This window comes from Populus trichocarpa, chromosome 13, assembly GCF_000002775.5.
Source record: "Populus trichocarpa isolate Nisqually-1 chromosome 13, P.trichocarpa_v4.1, whole genome shotgun sequence".
In the NCBI taxonomy this organism is placed as follows: domain Eukaryota; kingdom Viridiplantae; phylum Streptophyta; class Magnoliopsida; order Malpighiales; family Salicaceae; genus Populus; species Populus trichocarpa.
Window position 1 is genome coordinate 13,357,390 of NC_037297.2, and position 19,601 is coordinate 13,376,990.

General features: G+C 34.4%; 2 protein-coding genes and 1 long non-coding RNA gene across 6 annotated transcripts; 1 reads left to right on the plus strand and 2 right to left on the minus strand.

The window, feature by feature from the left end:
* The first annotated feature begins 1,436 nt into the window (after positions 1–1,436).
* LOC18104578 (protein THALLO) lies at positions 1,437–11,951 on the plus strand. Of its 4 annotated transcripts, none has more exons than XM_052446290.1 (17): positions 1,437–1,555; positions 1,636–1,775; positions 2,025–2,116; positions 2,465–2,528; positions 2,996–3,147; positions 3,353–3,493; positions 3,630–3,766; positions 5,056–5,143; positions 5,392–5,571; positions 6,500–6,679; positions 6,772–6,849; positions 7,001–7,140; positions 7,222–7,363; positions 7,980–8,263; positions 8,469–8,529; positions 8,631–8,699; positions 11,841–11,951. In XM_052446290.1, the coding sequence occupies exons 2-17, from the start codon at positions 1,664–1,666 to the stop codon at positions 11,949–11,951; spliced, it is 2,031 nt and encodes a 676-aa protein (XP_052302250.1). In that variant the 5' UTR covers positions 1,437–1,555; positions 1,636–1,663. The 4 variants fall into 4 exon arrangements, with proteins under 4 accessions (XP_052302250.1, XP_006376428.3, XP_052302252.1 ...); XM_006376366.3 differs by lacking the exon at positions 11,841–11,951 and adding an exon at positions 8,820–9,294; XM_052446292.1 differs by lacking the exons at positions 8,469–8,529; positions 8,631–8,699; positions 11,841–11,951 and adding exons at positions 11,508–11,568; positions 11,667–11,753.
* LOC127904168 (uncharacterized) lies at positions 8,167–11,512 on the minus strand. The gene is made up of 2 exons (XR_008057057.1): positions 11,357–11,512; positions 8,167–8,318 (listed from the first exon to the last, which is right to left on the minus strand). It is a non-coding gene; the product is annotated as an uncharacterized LOC127904168 (long non-coding RNA).
* A 5,321-nt stretch (positions 11,952–17,272) lies between the features above and the next one.
* Positions 17,273–18,637, minus strand: LOC18104581 (senescence-specific cysteine protease SAG39). Its single transcript, XM_006376369.3, has 2 exons — positions 18,202–18,637; positions 17,273–17,865 (listed from the first exon to the last, which is right to left on the minus strand). Exons 1-2 carry the CDS (start codon positions 18,635–18,637, stop codon positions 17,273–17,275), a joined length of 1,029 nt encoding a protein of 342 aa, XP_006376431.1.
* Positions 18,638–19,601: the final 964 nt, after the last annotated feature.

Genomic DNA, 19,601 nt, shown 5'->3' on the forward strand with positions numbered 1-19,601 from the left:
ATGAAAATCATTAGCAATAAAAATAACACCTCACACACTCGTGTGATTTTCTTTTAAATTGCATTTCTTTAGTTCTTGAAATCACTTAGTAATAATTTAGAAAAGCAACAAACTATGCTGTGAATCACTAAATTTGATATAAACTCAAGAAGCAAGAAATTTATAAAACTAACGAAACGAAACTACGATGACAAATTCACGAGTAGCAATGCAAATTTATGCGAGTAATATGACGATTCGAAGACGCGAAATAAACTGAATGGAAGCAATAATACTAAAGAGATTTAGTATCTAAACTGAAAATTAAATCAAGCAATGATAGAACCAGAAAAAAATTTAAAAAGCAACATAAATTGCCAATGACCAATTTTGTTTCCCTAGCTCTCGGCCAACTCTAGAATGTTTATTTTCTTCTCTTTTTTTTTTTAGCAACAACAATCAAAATTTTCAAGATCAAGCCCTTTTTTTTTATACCAATTTGGCAATCAAGAAGAAAAATTCAAGAACACACTTTTTTATGTATATATTGCAGCAAGATCAAGAATTCAACAAGAACACTACCTTATGATTTTGTGTTCAACAATTCGAAAGGATACAAAAACTCTTTTTTTTTAATATATATGGCTGAAAATAACCAAGAGAAAAAAACAAATCAAGAAACAAAAGACACAAATTGAAGGATATAACCTAGATTTGATTTATTTTAGTGCATGTCAGTACCCAAGGATATTAATGGGTACCTATAAGCCAGGTTTCTTGATATTCATATTTAACTCATTATCAATCGAGTAAAAAAATTAAATATCTATAAATTATCCATCGGGTCTCACCCTTCCATATGAATATTCATTATTTGACTATTATTTATTATCCAATAAAAAATAAAATGATATGTATATTAAATTATATATGCATGTGTTTATATTAATATTAAAATATGTATATATTATATTTTATTAAAAAATCTAAATATTCTATAAATATATTTATATAATATAAATATATATTTTAAATTAGATTACTATAACCCATAAGCTCATAGTTTTTAGAACAGGTCCGGTCCAAGGTCCTAGTTCCGGGTTTTGACCGGGTCATCAGGTCGCCCGGGTTGATTTTTTTTTAAAAAAATCAAAACGACGTTATTTTAATTAAAAAAAATGTCAACGGGCTGCAACCGGGTTTTTGACCGGGTCGCCGGGTCAACCAGGTCATACCGGGTTTTTTCTTTCCTGTTTTTTTTTTCAATCCGGTCCAGTTCCAGCCCCGGGTCGACTTGTCAAGCCGGACCGAGTTTTAAAACTATGCATAAGATAAGGTAGTTATTCAAAAAATACCATCTATTATCTTAAAATAATAATAATGATAATAACAAGGAACAAAATTCGGGTAAAAAGCGTGGGCTTCTAGCCCATATGTCTTATAGTTTAGGCTCACTAGCAAAACCCAAAATACAAACCCAACAAAACTTTAAACCCCAGCAGCGTGAACTATAGCTAGTTCAACACTCTCAGGGTTTTTGCGTTTTCTTTCTTCCCCGCTGTCAAACGAAGCAACCGTAATTTCCTTTGCGTTACTCTTTTTTCTTTGTGAAATTTAGTGTAAGCTGATAAATTCTTGTTTTGGTGTATGTTGCAGGTGTTAAATTTGTTGGGTTCATAAAGCCATGGCAAAGAAAGGAAGGAGTCAAAAGAAAGACGGTAGCAGCAGAAGCAGTAAGAGAAAAACCCGTGGTGAATATGTTGACCCACAAGACATGGATGATGATATTGATTCCTGTATGTTACTTCTTGTTTATCATCTTTAAGTTTACGTTTTTTGGGTTATGGGATTTGTGGGGGTGTTTTTCTTTTTCTGAGTTACTGGTTTTAATGTAGCTGTTGGTTCCTTTAATGACTTTAATTTGTGTTGGAGGAAAAAAGGTTTGAATATTTATTTGTTTTGATGGGTGATTAGGGCTTAGTTGAGGAAAGAAATCATGGGTTTTGATTTGTTTCTGTTTTTGTTGTTGTTTTGAATGTTTGCAGTTCACAAACAGAGGGATATTATTCCGTTTGATGTAGATGGTGATGTTGGGGAATTAAGTGACGACGGGGAAGAACCTATTTTTGATGATGAGGTTTTTGGCTGCTTTTAATAATTAAATTACCAGTTTTCCTGTAATTGTTATATGTGCTTGTTATAATGGTATAGTCAGTGTAATGTGTAGAAAGTATTTTAGTGTCTGGATTGTTGAAGGAGATTGAAAATGTGAAAGGGTTTATCTTATTTCATTGGGGAATGAAGACTGGTGATGACTTTCTATAGCTTTGTCCTTGGGAGTTTATTTGAAAGAGAAGAATTGGAATTGTGCTTTTAACTTTGTTTCCTCATCCTATGTGTTAAAAGAGTATTAAACTGTTATCCACCTTTTGTGCTTTCTGATTTCATTTTTCTCTTGTCACTTTCTTGTTGATACTGCTAACAGGCTATTAACAATGATGAGGATGAAGACAATGACGACTCCCAAGATACTGGATTGGCTGCAAAAAGTAAGAATCTTGACTTCATTTGCATTTTTTTTCCGTGAGTGCTGAAAAAGTTTCTGATGTAAAGTAAAAGTGATCCTTTGCTTGATTAATTAATCTCTCTGAAAAAATGATATTTCATTTTTTTGAACTGAGGTGTATGCATTCTTTAGAACTCTCTTATTCTCTTCTTACAAATGGATTGTATATATTAAGCGAGGGTGAAACTTAAACTTTAAGTTACAACATCAGCATGGGATATATTTCTCCAATGAATATATTGGTTTCTTCATTAAATCAGTCAAATTTTACTTTTGTTTAGTAATAGCATTTGTCGCAATGATAACAGTTTTATAATTGATTAAATCATTTATTTAACTAGTAAATTTAGAAGACCACTCTGCATGCTGCTTTTACAGTTCTTGGAAGTGGCAGAATAGTGAACTAGTTTCACGTTATTGATTTTGTCACTTATTGCGTGTTATCTGCAGTTATAAAGCAGCAAAAGTTCTTAAGAGCAAAGTTTGGAGATTTTGATGATGAATTGCAAGATGAAGAAGAAGATGAGGAAGGAGCACAAAATATTTTATGGAGTGGGAACAGGAGCCATGATTATCATGGTGGTGATAATCGTGATATCGAGGTGAGAATTTAAATATCAAGAGCCATGATTCTCATTCCCATCCGCCTTCTAATTGCTTTATATCTCGCCATTTTCTCAGTTAAGCTACCTAATATCAGGTGGAATTATATATTTACATGTTTGTGTGTGTTATATTTTTTTTCCGTTCTTGCTTTGATGCTCTCTTTGGAATATCCTGAACATTTTGATGTTTGATGTTTAACAGTTAGATTCAAGTGATGAGGCCCTAAAGGAAGAGGAGGATGAGGTATTGAAATTACAGAGAGAAAGAGCAAAAAATTTATCAGTGGAAGACTTTGGCCTTAAAGATGATGAAGATGAAAGTGACAAGGAGCTAACACTAGGGGTAAGCTTAACCATGGTCTTGTTTGTTTGGCAGAGTAACAGTGATGTGAATTCAGTTCTTAAAGTTTTAGTATCTCAAAGGGGATCAATGAATAGATCTTTTTAAAGACATTGTATGAGTGTGATTATTTTCTCAGGAAATCTCAAATCAAGGAAAAACCGCAAAGAAAGCTCGTTTGAGCAAAGAGGCCATTGATGACTTGGGTACAACTTTTGAGCTAAACAAAGATTTGAATGAGCTGTCAAGGAAGGAGCAAATGGAAATTATCTCTAGGTAAAATCTCTTAGCTTTATTGTTTGCTTATTGTTTGTAGGTTCTATGGTTCTATTCACTTCCATGTTACTGGAGTTGCAAAGAAATGACTTTTATTTATCGAGTTGTTTTTATTGAAACAAAAGCTGTAAAATAGGTAAGGGAATGCTAGCAGCAGTCTCTTTAACAGCTGCTAGAAACAGTTGCTCATTAGATTATGACACATGTTATGCCACTTAAAAGAAATAACCTAGAAACTGGCTAAACCCATGACCATATTTTTCTTTTTCAAAAAAATAAAGAACACTCTTCTTTGTTCTTACTTTCTAATATGAAAAGTCTATCAATTTCTAGGTATTTCTTTTAAGTGACATAAGACATGTCATAATTTAATGAGTGACTGCTGCTAGCATTCCTCAAATAAGAAATAGGAAAATAATTTGTAAGGGTAAAGCATATTCAGAGCCTGAAAGGGAAGAACCAATTACTTATGAAACTATAATAGTAAAAGATCTTCCCTTGGAATCTTTGTTTGGAATCAAGTTTTGGCGAAGTGAGTATTTGTAAAGAAATTTCACATGTTAAGCCAGATGATATTGTTCAAATATTTCGAGCAACTTTATTGAAAATACCTTAGCAATGAGAGGAGAATTTTGGATTAGATGCTCAGATTCTCCGTTCAAATTTTTTCCTTATTTTATTAGATCTCCCCTGCTCTTCTCTGCTGTTAAATGTATTTATCTACATTCTATTTCCTGGCTAAACAATGAATTTTATGCTTCTAGATAAGATGTAAATAGAGGAATGCAGATAATAATTATTGAACTGACAAGGTAACGTGAAACTAGTGGTGAAATCCCACTATTATAACATGTAACTCTAGGTACATAATGAAGTAGGTGAGATAGCTGCAAGTGTTTGATGACATGCTATTGACATTTGCTTAATTTTTTGGGACTATTCAGCGGTTTAGAATTGTGGTTGTTAAAATGGGATCATGAAAAGCTCCATGGTAAGCCCCATTTTTACATGTAATATTATTTGAAATCTATGGGTGGTCTTTAGTGCTCTGAAGGATTTGTTATATCCTTTTATGCCTGTTGTTGGAGGAGGTCGTGTGTTTTCCATGTGTTCTCTCTAAGTATCGACTCCCCTTACTGTTAGACACAAATGTGGTGCTCCAACTCTCATAAATTTGTTGTTACCAGTTTTCTGATTTTCCATGGTTTTAATTCCATATTTTCAAATATGCTCTTCTGTTTTACTTCATAAAAAGGTTCCCATTTCTGAGCTAGCATTTCTTACTGCAGTTCTGCTCCAGAATTGGTTGGTTTGCTGTCTGAGCTCAATAGCACACTTGAAGAGCTTGAAAACAAAGTTAATCCACTTTTAAAGAAGGTACTTTTCTTCTTCTGTCACTATTGTCTTTCACTTTTTTGTGCCTTGTACTGGAGCTCCATATGCAAGTTCCATTTGCCTAAGCATCATGCTATGTTTTGGCAAATGATTTTCTAAACAATGGTCCTAGTTTCTTCTTTTCTAAACTGCAGTCATATTTCCTAGTCATCACATCTGTCCAGATATTGCAATTTCACTATTGGAAGCATATGCTGTCAGGATGTTATATGCTTTTATATGTTCTGTAGGTTAAAGTGGGAGGAATCGTGCTGGAAAGTGGATTGCGCTATCTGGAGGTGAAGCAGCTTCTATTGCTGTCATATTGCCAAACTATTACATTCTATCTTCTTCTGAAGTCTGAAGGGCAGCCAGTTCTTGATCACCCTGTTATAGCTCGTCTTGTAGAGATCAGGGGCTTATTGGACAAGGTTTTCTGCTTTACATGCTTTAATTTTTCTTTTTCCAATTCCTCAATTTGTAGAACATTTGTTTTTGTGTGTGCATGCCTCGTTAAGAAGCCTCACATGCTTGGGGTGAGCAAGGTAGATTGTGTTTCATCATAAGGAATAAACAGCATGTCAAGTTTCCTTCAAAACTCTAAAACTTGCAGAGTCGGTTGGCTTGGTGTATTGCATCTTTGCTATCATTTAGCTTTAAATTTGCTTTTCCTGATACTTTCATTTGTAAATTTTTTTTTTGTCTATGTGATTGTGTGTGCCTCATTAAGAAGTCTCACATGCGTGGAGTGAGCAAGGTAGCTTGTGTTTCATCATAAGGAACAAATTGCATGTTAAATTTCCCTCAAACTCTAAAGCTTGCACTGTCAGTGGGGTTGGTGTAATGCATCTGTGTTATTCATCTGACAGTTCATGTGGATACAAAAGTGGTATGTTATGCTGGTTAATTAATTAAAAATTATCATCTAGCGAGTGTTCATCCCTTATTTGGCACTTTAAATTTATTTTCTTTCTGTTGGCTTTTATGAAAGGAAAGGTTTCACTGAGCATAAATATCATGTTTGCATGCGGTGAAGGTATAAAGGACCATTGACTTAGAGTGTGTTTGGCAGTGTGGTAACAGTTGCTTTTCAAATAGCTTTTCGTGCCGAAATACATGCCAATGATGTTTTTTCATTTTTTAAAAATCATTTTTGACATCAGCACATCAAAACGATCCAAAAAGTACAAACCGCACTCAATTTTAGCAAAAAAAAAAAAAAAAAATTCAAAATTTGATGAAACACAGTTACAAACGCAGTTACTGTTTTTGCATTGTGAGGTGTGGCCTGCTTCTTTCTATTTAAGAGGTGTGTACCTTACAGCTCACAATTTTCTCACTGCATGTTACTCTCAATAGATGAAGCAACTCGACGAGAATCTACCATCAGAACTCGATGAGTTTCTGAAGAAAAACCCAGGGATGCAGACAATTGAAAGCTTAGATAGAGAAGGTGATGGACCTGCTTTGGCATCTCAGTCTGTCACGAGGGACCATGGATTGTCTCTTCTCTCAGCTGATACACAAGAACCAGCAGAGGTTGTTACATATTCAATTCATTAATGTCCTGACATGGATTGTCTTTTCAATTTAATCCTTTAAATTGACATCATTTCTGGTTGATTCTGCAGCTTTGTGATGCAATTGAGCTGCTGAAAACAGAGTCTTTAACAGGTAGCAATAGCAAAGAAGGGAAACACAAGCGTAAGGTAATAAAAGAAGTCATAAGTTTCAAATTTCCCAATAGCTCTTTCCCTTTGTATCCCATGGCATTTTCTTTTGGCTTTCCTGTCTTTGTTTGTCATGCTTTTGCATAATTGAGTTAGCTTGTGGCTAAATTTAGAGACTCAAAATTGGCAGAATGATGAAGTTGGTGTACAAAGTATGGAAATGTTGAAAGTAAGAGCTGCCCTGGAGGAAAAATTGAAGCAGAAGGGAGCCTTTAGTTCCTTTTCTTCAAAGCCTGATAAAGCTCAGAAGCATCGAAGACCAGTCAATGAGTACTTTCACTGCTTCTATCCTCCTTAATTTTAAGCTGCTTATGACTTGTGATGACTAACTTGTTCCATGGAATGGAACAGACGGCTTGAAAGCCATGAAGACTATGATGACGATGCCGTAGATGATGAGAAGGGCAATCATAGATTGAGTAATGAGCATACAAGCATGTTGGGATCAAAGAAACTTTCCAAACTTGTTGTTTCCAAACAGAATAAGCCAAAGGTATTAATTACATCCTATTTTATGTGACTTAGCGATGCCCTTTCTTTTTATGTCCTCTTCAATTTATCACAGCCTGGAAATAAATTAGGCATAGCGGTTCTCCAACTGGATAGATATGTTTCAATTAAAACAGTTATCATTTATAAAGGAATTAATTCTCCAGCATCCACATGATTGCTCATCTGATATTAACCCCCAAGTTGCTCAAGTTGACGAGAAGAAATTGAGTTGGAAGATTCCACTTCAAATTTAACCCTTTTGAAATGGATCATTACAAATTAGACTCTTAAAATTCAATTGTTTTGACTCGGTGCATACTGAGCTGAGTTTTATTTATCCTAATTACTCGCATCTGAAATTGATGCTGGAGCAGGAATTGAGAAACTGCTGCTTTCTGTAATCGTTATTAAAACGATTGAAGGTTCAACGGATATCATTCCAACAAGCAACACCTAACTTGATTCTTCAACATCTCTTGAGGAATTTTTAAAAATGATTTCAACTTTTTATCACTTTTTTGGAGCGACTCTGACCATATAGTAAATTATGTTTGGGCCGAGTATTTTAGATTGCATTTTGATGTGATTTTTTTTTCTTTTTGCTCCTCCGTGAGTAGGTTGTTTCTGGTGATGATGATTTGCCTATGAGAGATGATATTGGAGAGAGGAGGAGGAAGCACGAGCTTAGAGTGTTGGCAGATGCTGGAGTTAAGACCGAGGATGATGCTGGACTTGGGACCGAGGATGATGCTGGAATTATGTCTGAGGATGAACTTGCAATTGAGTCTGACAAAAATGATGATATGGATGAAGATGCTGAATCCTCAGAAGATGATTTGTACGAACAAGTGAAGCAAAAACGAGCAGCCAAACTCGCTGCCAAAGCTGAGATTTACACAAGGTTGGTTTACTTGTTCACTGTTCTTGAACATTACAATCAAACCATGCTCTTGTACCTGCACTGGCTAGAAAGTGCAGAGATGCTTCTGAGACTTAAACTCGTGGCGGTTGCTTGTTACTTGAATCGTTAAATTGTTTGCCCAAGATAACTCAGATTAAACCCTTCAGTCAATTTATGTAATTAAACTGTCAAATTGCTTTTACAGGACCTCAGCACCCCCATCCATGCCTGAAACTGTTGATGGAAAACGTCATATCACTTATCAGGCAAGAATGCCTCAATTTCACCATCTTTTGTCAACTATAATCGTTCCCTGCTGGTATTGACTTACAAATATACGCACTTTCTGTTTTTTTAATGACACCAGATTGAGAAGAACAGAGGGCTAACACGTCCGCGCAACAAGTTGACAAAAAATCCAAGGAAGAAATACAGGGTACGTTCATTGTTTTAGTTTATTTTGCCGCATGATAGATTACTCCACATCTTTCTTTTTTTCACCTGGGGAATTGTCCTTGAATTATTAATTTACTTCTCCCCCACTCTCTCTGCTCAGACAAAGCATGATAAAGCACAGAAGCGGCGACTAGGGCAAGTGCGCCAGATCAAGAAACCTTCTGGTCCTTATGGTGGTGAAAGCTCTGGAATCAACGCAAGAATTAGTCGAAGCATCAGACTCTGAAACTAAGCACTATGTTCCTTTGCACCATGAAAGTCGAAGCATCGGACTCTGAAACTAAGCACTGTGTTCTTTTGTACCATGGAAGTGTTGAGTTTAAAATTTTAATATAAGACAAATTTCCTCCTGAAAACTGCTTGACTTGATGATTCAAGCTTTACATGTTTGAAAGCCAGAATTTCGAGCATAAAATCTTAGAAACTTTCCCTTAGTCGTCGTGAAGACGTGACATTGCTAAAACAAAAACAAGGGATTGCTGTTGATTTGTTTCAAATTCCTTGGACATGTAATTTTTTTTTTCCCTCTATCTTAGATTTGGTGGAAAATCTGCCATTTCCCTCTTCTAATTCAATAGGGTTTTCCAGTTACTCTTTAAATTTGATTTTAGTGTGAACACTTCTGGTCTCCAACCAAACCAAAATTTTTAGAATTTCTTATGGTTAAAAGAGGAGATATTCCTTCGTGTCCTTGACAATTTCTTAAAGGTTAATTACCATATAATTTAATAATTTTGAAAGAAATAGCTCATTTTTTATGCATCTGACACAGCAAACTACAAAATCTCTTCCAAGTAAAAACATCCACAATCTTTCTTTCAAGCTAAAGCGGGAGAGAAAAACACAACCCAGTTTTCTTTATTCATTACTTGTTAGCTTTGTGATATATAGAGCACCGTAAATTTCACAAAACACCACCAGCCCACACACCAAGGTAAAAAACCCTAAGTAGTTCATAGTTATTTTTCACAAAAGCCCAGCTAGGGTTTCCTGTAAACCGCAGCCAGCTAGGAAAAGATTTTTCACCAATATTGCTGCTGCTTTCTGTAATCGTTATTAGAATGATTGAAGGTTCAACGGATATCATTCCAACAAGCAATACCTAACTTGATTCTTCAACATTTCTTGAGGAATTTTTGAAAATGATTTCGGCTTTTTATCACTATTTTGGAGTGACTCTCACCATATAGTAAATTACTGGTATATTAGCTCGTATTTTATAGCAGGTCAATATTAAATATTTTTTTAAATATAAAAAAGATATTAAGAATTTAGAGAAAATTTTAAACATCTTTAATGTGACATGAAACATGATCACCAGACTCAAAAAACTTGGGTTGACATAGTGTCAAACCCAAGGCTCTTGGACCTAGCATGGTTGCTAGATCCAAGGTGCTTGGGCCTGACAAGAACACCAGATAAAAATTACTTTTTTTTTTCTAAGGCTAAAAGTGTTATTTTATTGTATATGAAAATTGAAAAAACCTAAAATGCCATTTTCTAGCAACCTATCCTCTTTTAATCTTGGGGTAAAGAAGTATTTTTATTGTTACGAATATTGTAAAAAATCAAGAGAGCTATTGGTAAACAGTTCTAATTTTTGTTGGCTATAGGAGTAAAAGAGTACTTTAACTGTATTAGAAATTGAAGACGCATACACTCCCAAACAATCTTGTAATAACCACTGAGCCAACTGAAAAGACTTAAATATCCCTAAATTGAAGGTTTATATTTAAGTCACTAAAGGGTAAACGGGCAAGGTTTAACAATTATGCTGACCCAAGAGCTTTGGATCTGACAATCATGTTGACCTAAGTGACTTCGGTCTGGAAGTCATGCCAGACCCAAGCAAACAACAAACAAAGAGAGGATACTTATGTACTTTAGTTGTCAGGAGAGAGAAAAGAATGAAAAAACATAAACAATTGATCACCGACAGTAATCCAATCATGATATGTATACACGTGCCACACTACGTGGAAGAAATCACGCTTGTGCACCTAGTGAAACGGTGGATGATGAAATTTGGTCACCGAGAAGCATCTGACAGGCCACCTTTATGGTGTAAGTGTCGCCCACTCGTTGGGGCATGTGAACACATGCCAACAGCTTTTCGATTAAAATAATAAAAAAATTCAACATGAAAAATACTAAAACATTCCTCATGGCCTTCTTAATTACACAACATACTCATGTAATTTCACTATCACAATTCATAGTAATTTATGTCTATAATTATAGTGAAATCTCCACGCTATTTAGCTTTTTTTATAATTATAATGTTTGGGCCGAGTAATTTAGATTACATTTTGATGTGATTTTTTTTCCTTTAGCCCCCTGTGAGTAGGTTGTTTGTGGTGATGATGATTTGCCTGAGAGAGAAGATATTGGAGAGAGGAGGAGGAAGCATGAGCTTAGAGTGCTGGCAGATGCTGGAATTATGTCTGAGGATGAACTTGCAATTGAGTCTGACAAAAACGATGATATGGATGAAGATGCTGAATCCTCAGAAGATGATTTGTACGAACAAGTGAAGCAAAAACGAGCAGCCAAACTCGCTGCCAAAGCTGAGATTTACACAAGGTTGGTTTACTTGTTCACTGTTCTTGAACATTACAATCAAACCATGCTTTGTACCTGCACTGGCTAGAAAGTGCAGAGATCCTTCTGAGAGTTGAACTCGTGGCGGTTGCTTGTTTACTTGAATCGTCAAATTGTTTGCCCAAGATAACTCAGATTAAACCCTTCTGTCAATTTATGTAATTAAACTGTCAAATTGCTTTTACAGGACCTCATCACCCCCATCCTTGCCTGAAACTGTTGATGGAAAACGTCATATCACTTATCAGGCAAGAATGCCTCAATTTCACCATCTCTTGTCAACGATCATCGTTCCCTGGTATTCACTTACAGATAGACGCACTTTCTGGTTTTTTAATGACACCAGATTGAGAAGAACAGAGGGCTAACACGTCCAAAAAATCCAAGGAAGAAATACAGGGTACGCTCATTGTTTTAGTTTATTTTGCCGCATGATAGATTACTCCACATCTTTCTGTTTTTCACCTGGGGAATTGTCCTTGAGTTAGTAACTTACTTCTCCCCCTCTCTCTTTGCCCAGACAAAGCATGATAAAGCACAGAAGCGCCGACTAGGGCAAGGACCTTCTGGTCCTTATGGTGGTGAAAGCTCTGGAATCAACGCAAGAATTAGTCGAAGCATCAGACTCTGAAACTAAGCACTGTGTTCTTTTGTACCATGGAAGTGTTGGGTTTAAAATTTTAATTTACGACAAATTTCGTCTTGAAAACTGCTTGACTTGATGATTCAAGCTTTACATGTTTGAAAGCCAGGATTTCGAGCATAAAATCTTAGAAACTTTCCCTTAGTCTTCGTGAAGACGTGACATTGCTAAAACAAAAACAAGGGATTGCTGTTGATTTGTTTCAAACTCCTTGCACATGCAAAAGATTTTTTTTTCTCTATCTTTGATTTGGTGGAAAATCTGCCATTTCCTTCTTCTAATTCAATAGGGTTTTCCAGTTACTCTTTAAATTTGATTTTAGTATGAACACTTCTGGTCTCCAACCAAACCAAAATTATTAGAATTTCTTATGGTTAAAAGAGGAGATATTCCTTCGTGTCCTTGACAATTTCTTAAAGGTTAATTACCATATAATTTAATAATTTTGAAACAAAAAATAGCTCATTATTTATGCATCTGACACAGCAAGCTACAAAATCTCTTCCAAGTAAAAACATCCACAATCTTTCTTTCAAGCTAAAGGGGGGGAGAAAAACACAACGCAGTTTTATTTATTCATTACTTAATAGCTTTGGAAAATATAGAGCACCATAAATCTCACAAAACACCATCAGCCCCACACACCCAAGTAAAAAACCCAAAATAGTTCATAGTTATTTTTCACATAAGCCCAGCTAGGGTTTCCTGCAACCCGCAGCCAGGTAGCGAAAGATTGTTCACATAAAGGGCAGGACCTTGGGGATGTCTTGATTCAATCTTATTCAACCATGACCTGCTTCTTCCCCTGAAAACCCCACTTGAAACTATCTAAAAACAAGGGAAAAACAACAGTAGAAAAGACCGAAGCCATGGAAATCACTGATAAATAAGCAAAAAACCTGCTAACCTTAGGCTTCTTATCAATCATCAGAGAACAAAAGGAACCCGTGAAAGCAAAGACGACAGAAATCACAAAGGCATGGAATATTGAAGGGTGACCTTTAAAGATCACAGTAGGAACTGGATTCCCATCTATGTTTTCTTGAGGGAGTAAGTTGAGAAACATACCAGTTGTGAAAGTAATTATCAAGATAGACTTCAATTGCAATTCTGTTGGACCTGAATTTGGTGAAATCTGATGGTTGATTTTCGTTGCCATGTTTCTTGATTCTTCAAGAAATTGTTCCACAGAACACTTCGGATAATGGGGATCGAAAAATTGTCTAAGCAGACCCCGTCGAAAAGTCTTATATGGCCCACCACACACACACACACGTACACACGTACACACACACACACACACACGTGCGATAAAATCTTAAATTAATTTTAATGCAAAAAAAGGGAACCACAAATTAAAAAAAATATATATGAACGCTAATAAATATATATATGAACGCTAATAAATATAAATGTAGTTAATTTATATAAAATATATATATGTTCACACGGGTCTTGATCTTCCTTCCCACAGCTGGATAGCTAATATTTGTTCTTCTTCCACAAGAATTTGCTGCTTTCAAAACCACATCTCTTCGATTCTGAAAAGGGAAAGGTGCCAAATTCACGTAAAGGTGGACTCAGAAACACGTTATGCTTTCTCCTTCACAAGTAGTCTCTCCCCGCCATTAACTGGTAGCAGTTTCTCTGTGATTTCATTGAGAGGAAAAATCAGGGAGAAGAATAGGATGGAGTTTCGGTACTAATTTTTTTTCTGGGTAGGTCGTCTTTTGTTTTGGGTTGATTGAGGGATTATGGTGTGTGTTGTCTGCGGTAGAGAGATCGGCGCTGTTGGAAGTTGAAAGTGACGACTAGTATTGATGCTGGTATGGCTGGGTTAGGATTTATAAAATGAAGGAGAAAAGGTTGAAGGCGGTGGCTATTTTTTTTTTCAAAAAACAATTATAGTAAAGTTGTAATATTTAATATAAGTTGATTTTAGTTATTAAATAAAAAATAATGATATTTCTGAATCATCGTATATATATATTTTTTTTAGGATATTAAGTAATATAGCTTGTAAAAAATTTAAATATAAAACTTCGTAAACAATTATAATTTTAATTAAATTATAGAAGGGTAGATATAATTTTCTAAAATTCACTTAGAGTTTGAAAACCAATCGAAGTGAAAATCATTTTGAAAAGCAATCACAACCACACTTCCAAACATGTATATTTTTCTAGTTGTTTTCAGTTATGAAAAAATTAAGGTCCAATTATTTAGACCTTAAAATTTATTCTCAACTCATTTAAGTTAAAAATATCTCAAGAACAGCATAATAATTTTAAGAAATTCATTTTAAATCTCAAAACACTCTCTAATCACTCAAAAAAAAATTAACTGGATAATTTTTTTTTAACAATCCATGATTTATTTTTTCTGGCATGTTTGTAGAGAAACGCCACCTTAATCAAATTTCTCTCCATAAAACGAGTCTATTGGCACAAAAATTAGTCTTTTTGATGATCATAATGTGACCTTTGAGCATTGACTCTCTTTTATCTCTAAGTAGTTAGAAAATGAAGCTCATTGAAAATGATGTTTGGTATTAAAATGTGAATCAATAAAATAACAAGGATCAAATTATATAAAATCTTAAACTTAGAGGATTAAATTGAAGTTTACCATGCTCAATAAATGGGACATGTTGTTTATTTTTTATCAAATTTGATCCTTGTTTTTGCACTTCATATTCCTAACCCTAATTAAATCTTGATCTCGTAAAATTGAAAGCCTATTTCAACATCTAACACCAAACTAAACATAGTAAATACGAGCACATGCAAATTGAGAAAAAAAAATGCGAGGAGAAAAAACATGGCACTCTTATCTCCGTAGGTTGAAATCACAAAAATTAAAAGTTCAAGGGTAAAATTGTTTTTTGCACTATTCAAAATAAACATTGTAGTACATAGAAACTGTTTGTTTCTGTGGTTACTTCTACATTTGAAGCCAACTACGGGAAACAAATGTTTGGTAACGGCGGAAAACTCAATTCATTATACATGGGCCCCATTAATTTCTGCGTTGAAAACGCAGGATCACTGAAAGCAACACAATGTTGCTTTTAACTGTGGAGAGTGACTCCAGTGTTCACGTGAATATTGGATCGGGTCCAGTCCAAAGCTAAATGCATTGAACCGGGTACGACCTAGTAAAAAAATTAAATTTTATTTTTTATTTTTAATTGTGTTTTATTGATGACGTAACATTTGCAGAATTTGATCGCAATCCTAATTTTTTCCTGATCATATTTTACCTGATGTTGTTGCGCGCTTAAAAAACCAAAGAAACTGTAGTCCTTGTCGGATGTATTTCATACGTGATGGAATTGTAGATAGTTTAATTGAATAATAAAAAATATTTTATATAAAGTATTATTTATTTCATGATGTAATAATAATAGTTAAATCTATAATATTTAAATTAAAAACCATCAATATTAATATATATATTTTTAAATTATTTTATAACCTTAATTTCAAAAATATTCTTAATCAAACACATTAAACTATTTTTTGTTCAACCTCAATTTTAACTACAGTTTTAACCAAACATATATAAATACCAAATCAATCTCAATCAAAAATATTTTTTATAAAATAATTTTTTTCAAATTATAACCACAAAAATTATTATAATACTAAACACACAGTGGAATGTGGGACAACGTTTTCCCCCATCTGTTTAGTTTATGTTATAATATATTGGGGCTGGCAAATAGAAAAAGAATAGATAACAAGCCAAGTACTCGTGATACATTTTTTTTTAGAATTTCGAGTTAATTTTTAATATAAAAAAATATGTAGAGATTATGATCACATTTCTAAGTATCATAAAAATAATTAATTAAAAATTAAAAAGTTAATGCTTGCAATTAATAAATAAATTAAAATTTATATAAATTAATAAATCATAAAAAAGTTTTTAATACTAACTATAAATAAAAAAAATAATTATTGAAAGATAGATGTATAAAAAGTTATTTGATATTGTGACGTGGGATGCTATATAATTTTTTTTATTAATTATATGGAAATAAAAATGATTTTTTGTAATAATCATAAACATTGTAGATTACATCATGTTTTGTATTTTTTTTTTTTAATCTTTTTTTCTTTGGTTATTGATTTTTTTATTTTTAATTTAATCCTTATATTATGTATTTATTGAAATTTAGAGTTGATAATTTATTTTAATTTATTTTTTATATGGTTATCGCGGCATTAGAAAAATATTTCAACATCGCATATAGTTTTTTTTTAAATAGTTAAATAAAAAATAATTTCAGAAAAAACTAAGTTATTAAACTTTGTGAACTCAATAACCTGATTCGCGAGTTTGGAAAGATAACCCTGATTATCTCAGTTCACGGGTTTAGCAGAGTATCTTTTTATCTCTAATTGAACTCGATTATATGATTGTCTATTTTTTTTATCATATTTTATTTAATAACTTAGTTTTTAAATTTTAAAAACTGCATGGCCTGTCCCCAGGTTTGACAAGTTAAAAAATATATATATATTTTTTTTGTAATTTCATCTATTAATGTTGAGTTGGTTGAGAATTGACTTTTATATTTTATTTTATTTTATTTTTTATAAAATTATCAAAAAAAATTTAAAAATTTAATATTAAGTTGGCATTTAATTTTATGATTGTATATTTTTGTTATTATATAATTAAAAAAAAAAACAAGTCTTGTACATAGTTATCCTGGCATTAGAAAAATATTTCTTTTCTACAAGACTGTCTTACTTGCAATGTCGCACGATCTTCTACAACTGGCCACGTTAACTTGCAGCGCACAATGTCGTCGTCCACTTCCTTCCTGCTTTTTTGATAGATGCAGCTGATTAATGAAAGCACCTTGAGTGGCAAAACCAGGCCACTAAGGAGAGAAAAGAGTACGAGAGATACAACCCCATATAAAAGCACTGTTATGGAACCAGACACTGTCTAAAAACCAGTAGAGATTGATGGCTTCCTGAACTCAATACAGCCAGTCGTTGCATCAGGCAATACCACTTCAAAGAAATATATTATGCTGATGCAATACGACTTCAAGGAAATATGTTATGCAGATCAAATCTATAGTTCCTGGCAAGAAATTTCGAATCTATAGTTGCTTCAACATATGTTTTATAGATTACCAACCATTTAAACAAGTTGTTGGGATGTTGGTAGAAATATTCCATTGCTTGAAGCTCATGATTCACAGAGAGTTCTTACAGAGCATTTTCACATGATAGAGAATAAGCATTTTCACAAGGACTGTGCCACAGATCTATACCGTGGCTATATATTTAGGCAGTTGGATAAGAAGAGTCCATTGCTATGCCACAGAGACCTTCTTCGGTATCTATGTCTCTCTGCATCCTTATGTATCCTTCCTCACCCCAGCTAGTGCCCCATGAATTCTTGACAAGCCAATATTTGGTACCATCACTGGTTTCACCATAACCAACTGCTGTAACACCGTGGTCCAATTCTGTTCCACACTTTCCTGTGAAAACACCACTTGAATAGAATTGAAAGTCAGACCCTCCTGCATCAATGGAAACAGAAATTGGCTGATTGGCCACAACCTTTAACAATTCTGCCTCACTGTTAGCAGGAACACTTTCATAGCCAGTTATTTTGGCTATATGAGATGCCTGCTTTTTTGAGTTGCAAGTCCCATCAGCTGCCTGGTAGGGGTAGTTAGCTTCAGTTGTGATGCCATGGTTCTTGATTATGAATTCAAAACCATCTTCCATGAGACCACCCTCACAGCCCTGATCCTCACCTTGGTTGTCACAATCTACAAGCTCTTGCTCGGATAGGGAGACCAATTTACCTGTGGTTAGTTGATTGATCCCCTCAGTAGCTGCCACAGTAGAAAAGGCCCAGCAACTGCCTGTTTTTGTCCCATACAAAATCAGCAGACATATTTTGACATTAATACAAGTGTAACATATAGTCTGCAGCAGCATAAATGCAGTGGTAAGGATGCATTGCTTGGCGCTAGAATAAAATTCTGGCCTTGCAACTACAAGTATGCGTGAGCCTCGATAGATGTCAAATTAATTTTGATGCAAAGGATATTCTAGAACTTGAATCCAAATTAAATTTGATGCAAAGGATATTCTAGAACTTGAATCCAAAATATTTGGTCATTGCAATTCCGATACCATATTAGAAAATCATCCAAACTGTTAAGACAAGTGAAAAAATATTAACATATTAAACTTACCACACTGGCCTTGATCCTTGATAGGAGTAACAGCACCTTTCTTTCTCCAGTCCATGGTAGCAGGAACAGCAGTAACATTTTCATACTTAAATGATGTAACTTTCATTGGCCTTGTCTGAAATGGCCTCCGATAACCATTACGAGCACCCTTGAACTTTTCATTGGTTTGGTCTGCAAATTTATTAACACTTAGCTTATATGGTTTGTTTCCAGCAGTATTGAATGATTCTATGTATTCAACGTTGTTCTTGAATATCTTGAACCGTCTTTCTTTCTCTGCAGCATCTACATAGACCTTTCCATATGTAGCCATCCATTGCTCATGCCTGGCAGACATGTATGATTCTTGGAGCTCCCGAGAAGCTACTTCAAAAGCCCACATTCCCAAAATGAGAATGAATGCAAAGAAACATTGCCTTTTGCATATCGAAACCATGGTTTATTTATAAAATGTAGTTAAACTGTATTAACTATAAATGAATGAGCTGCACATATGCAGCAAACCTCTATATATAGTATGCTAATGTTCCTATTTGATTGCTTTATTAATCTATAAGCACTTGTTTAGGAAGATCAGGATGCTTAGAGTAACCGGAAAATTGCATTTGATTTGGATGGCCAGGTAGTAGTGTCCCGTGCAATCTGCTCTGATTCATGGCTAAATATCTTCTCAACTATCTAAATGTGTTTTTATGGTACAAAACAAAAAAGAACCTAAAGGAAATGTTTTTTGAGTATTTAATAATTGACTTGACAGTAATTGGAGGCTTCATTCTTGGCAGGATCCTGCTGTCTCTAGGCTTGTTAACCGTGTTCAAATTCGCAGGCAGCTTATGCTAACTTCAGTTGAAGTATCTAAAAATAGCTGAGAATCATGGCTGGATGTCATTGATATTTACACTGATCTTCACTCCTCAAGCTAGATAATAAATGCAGCCAAAGTCCTCCTTCTTCCTGTTCTTGGCCATCATAGAAGACAAATGACTTGCCCTGAAAATGTTGCAGTTCCTTTCATTCTTCAAATGAAAGATACTACTGCATTACAGTTACTCGAGCAACGTAAAAGAAGCTCGGCCCTTCAACATAAACCTTGTCTGAAAGTTGATGTGTTTAGCATCTCGGATACCTTGCGATGGAAATACATTGAAATTCGCAGAATTTTGAGGCATTTATCATAGGGTACGTACATTCCTAGCAATTCCAAGGGCATTTCATGTAACCTTTGCATTATGATCAGACACATCCCACTAGAATTTTACTCAATTCAAAGGTTTCTTGCCCTCCAAGGAGGCTAATTGCAGGTACTCCATCCTAGCCTGAACAGACAATGGAGAAATGTTTCGAAATATATCCTTTGAAGTCCACCACAGCCGACTTTGCAATCCTGGAGTTTTTTCACA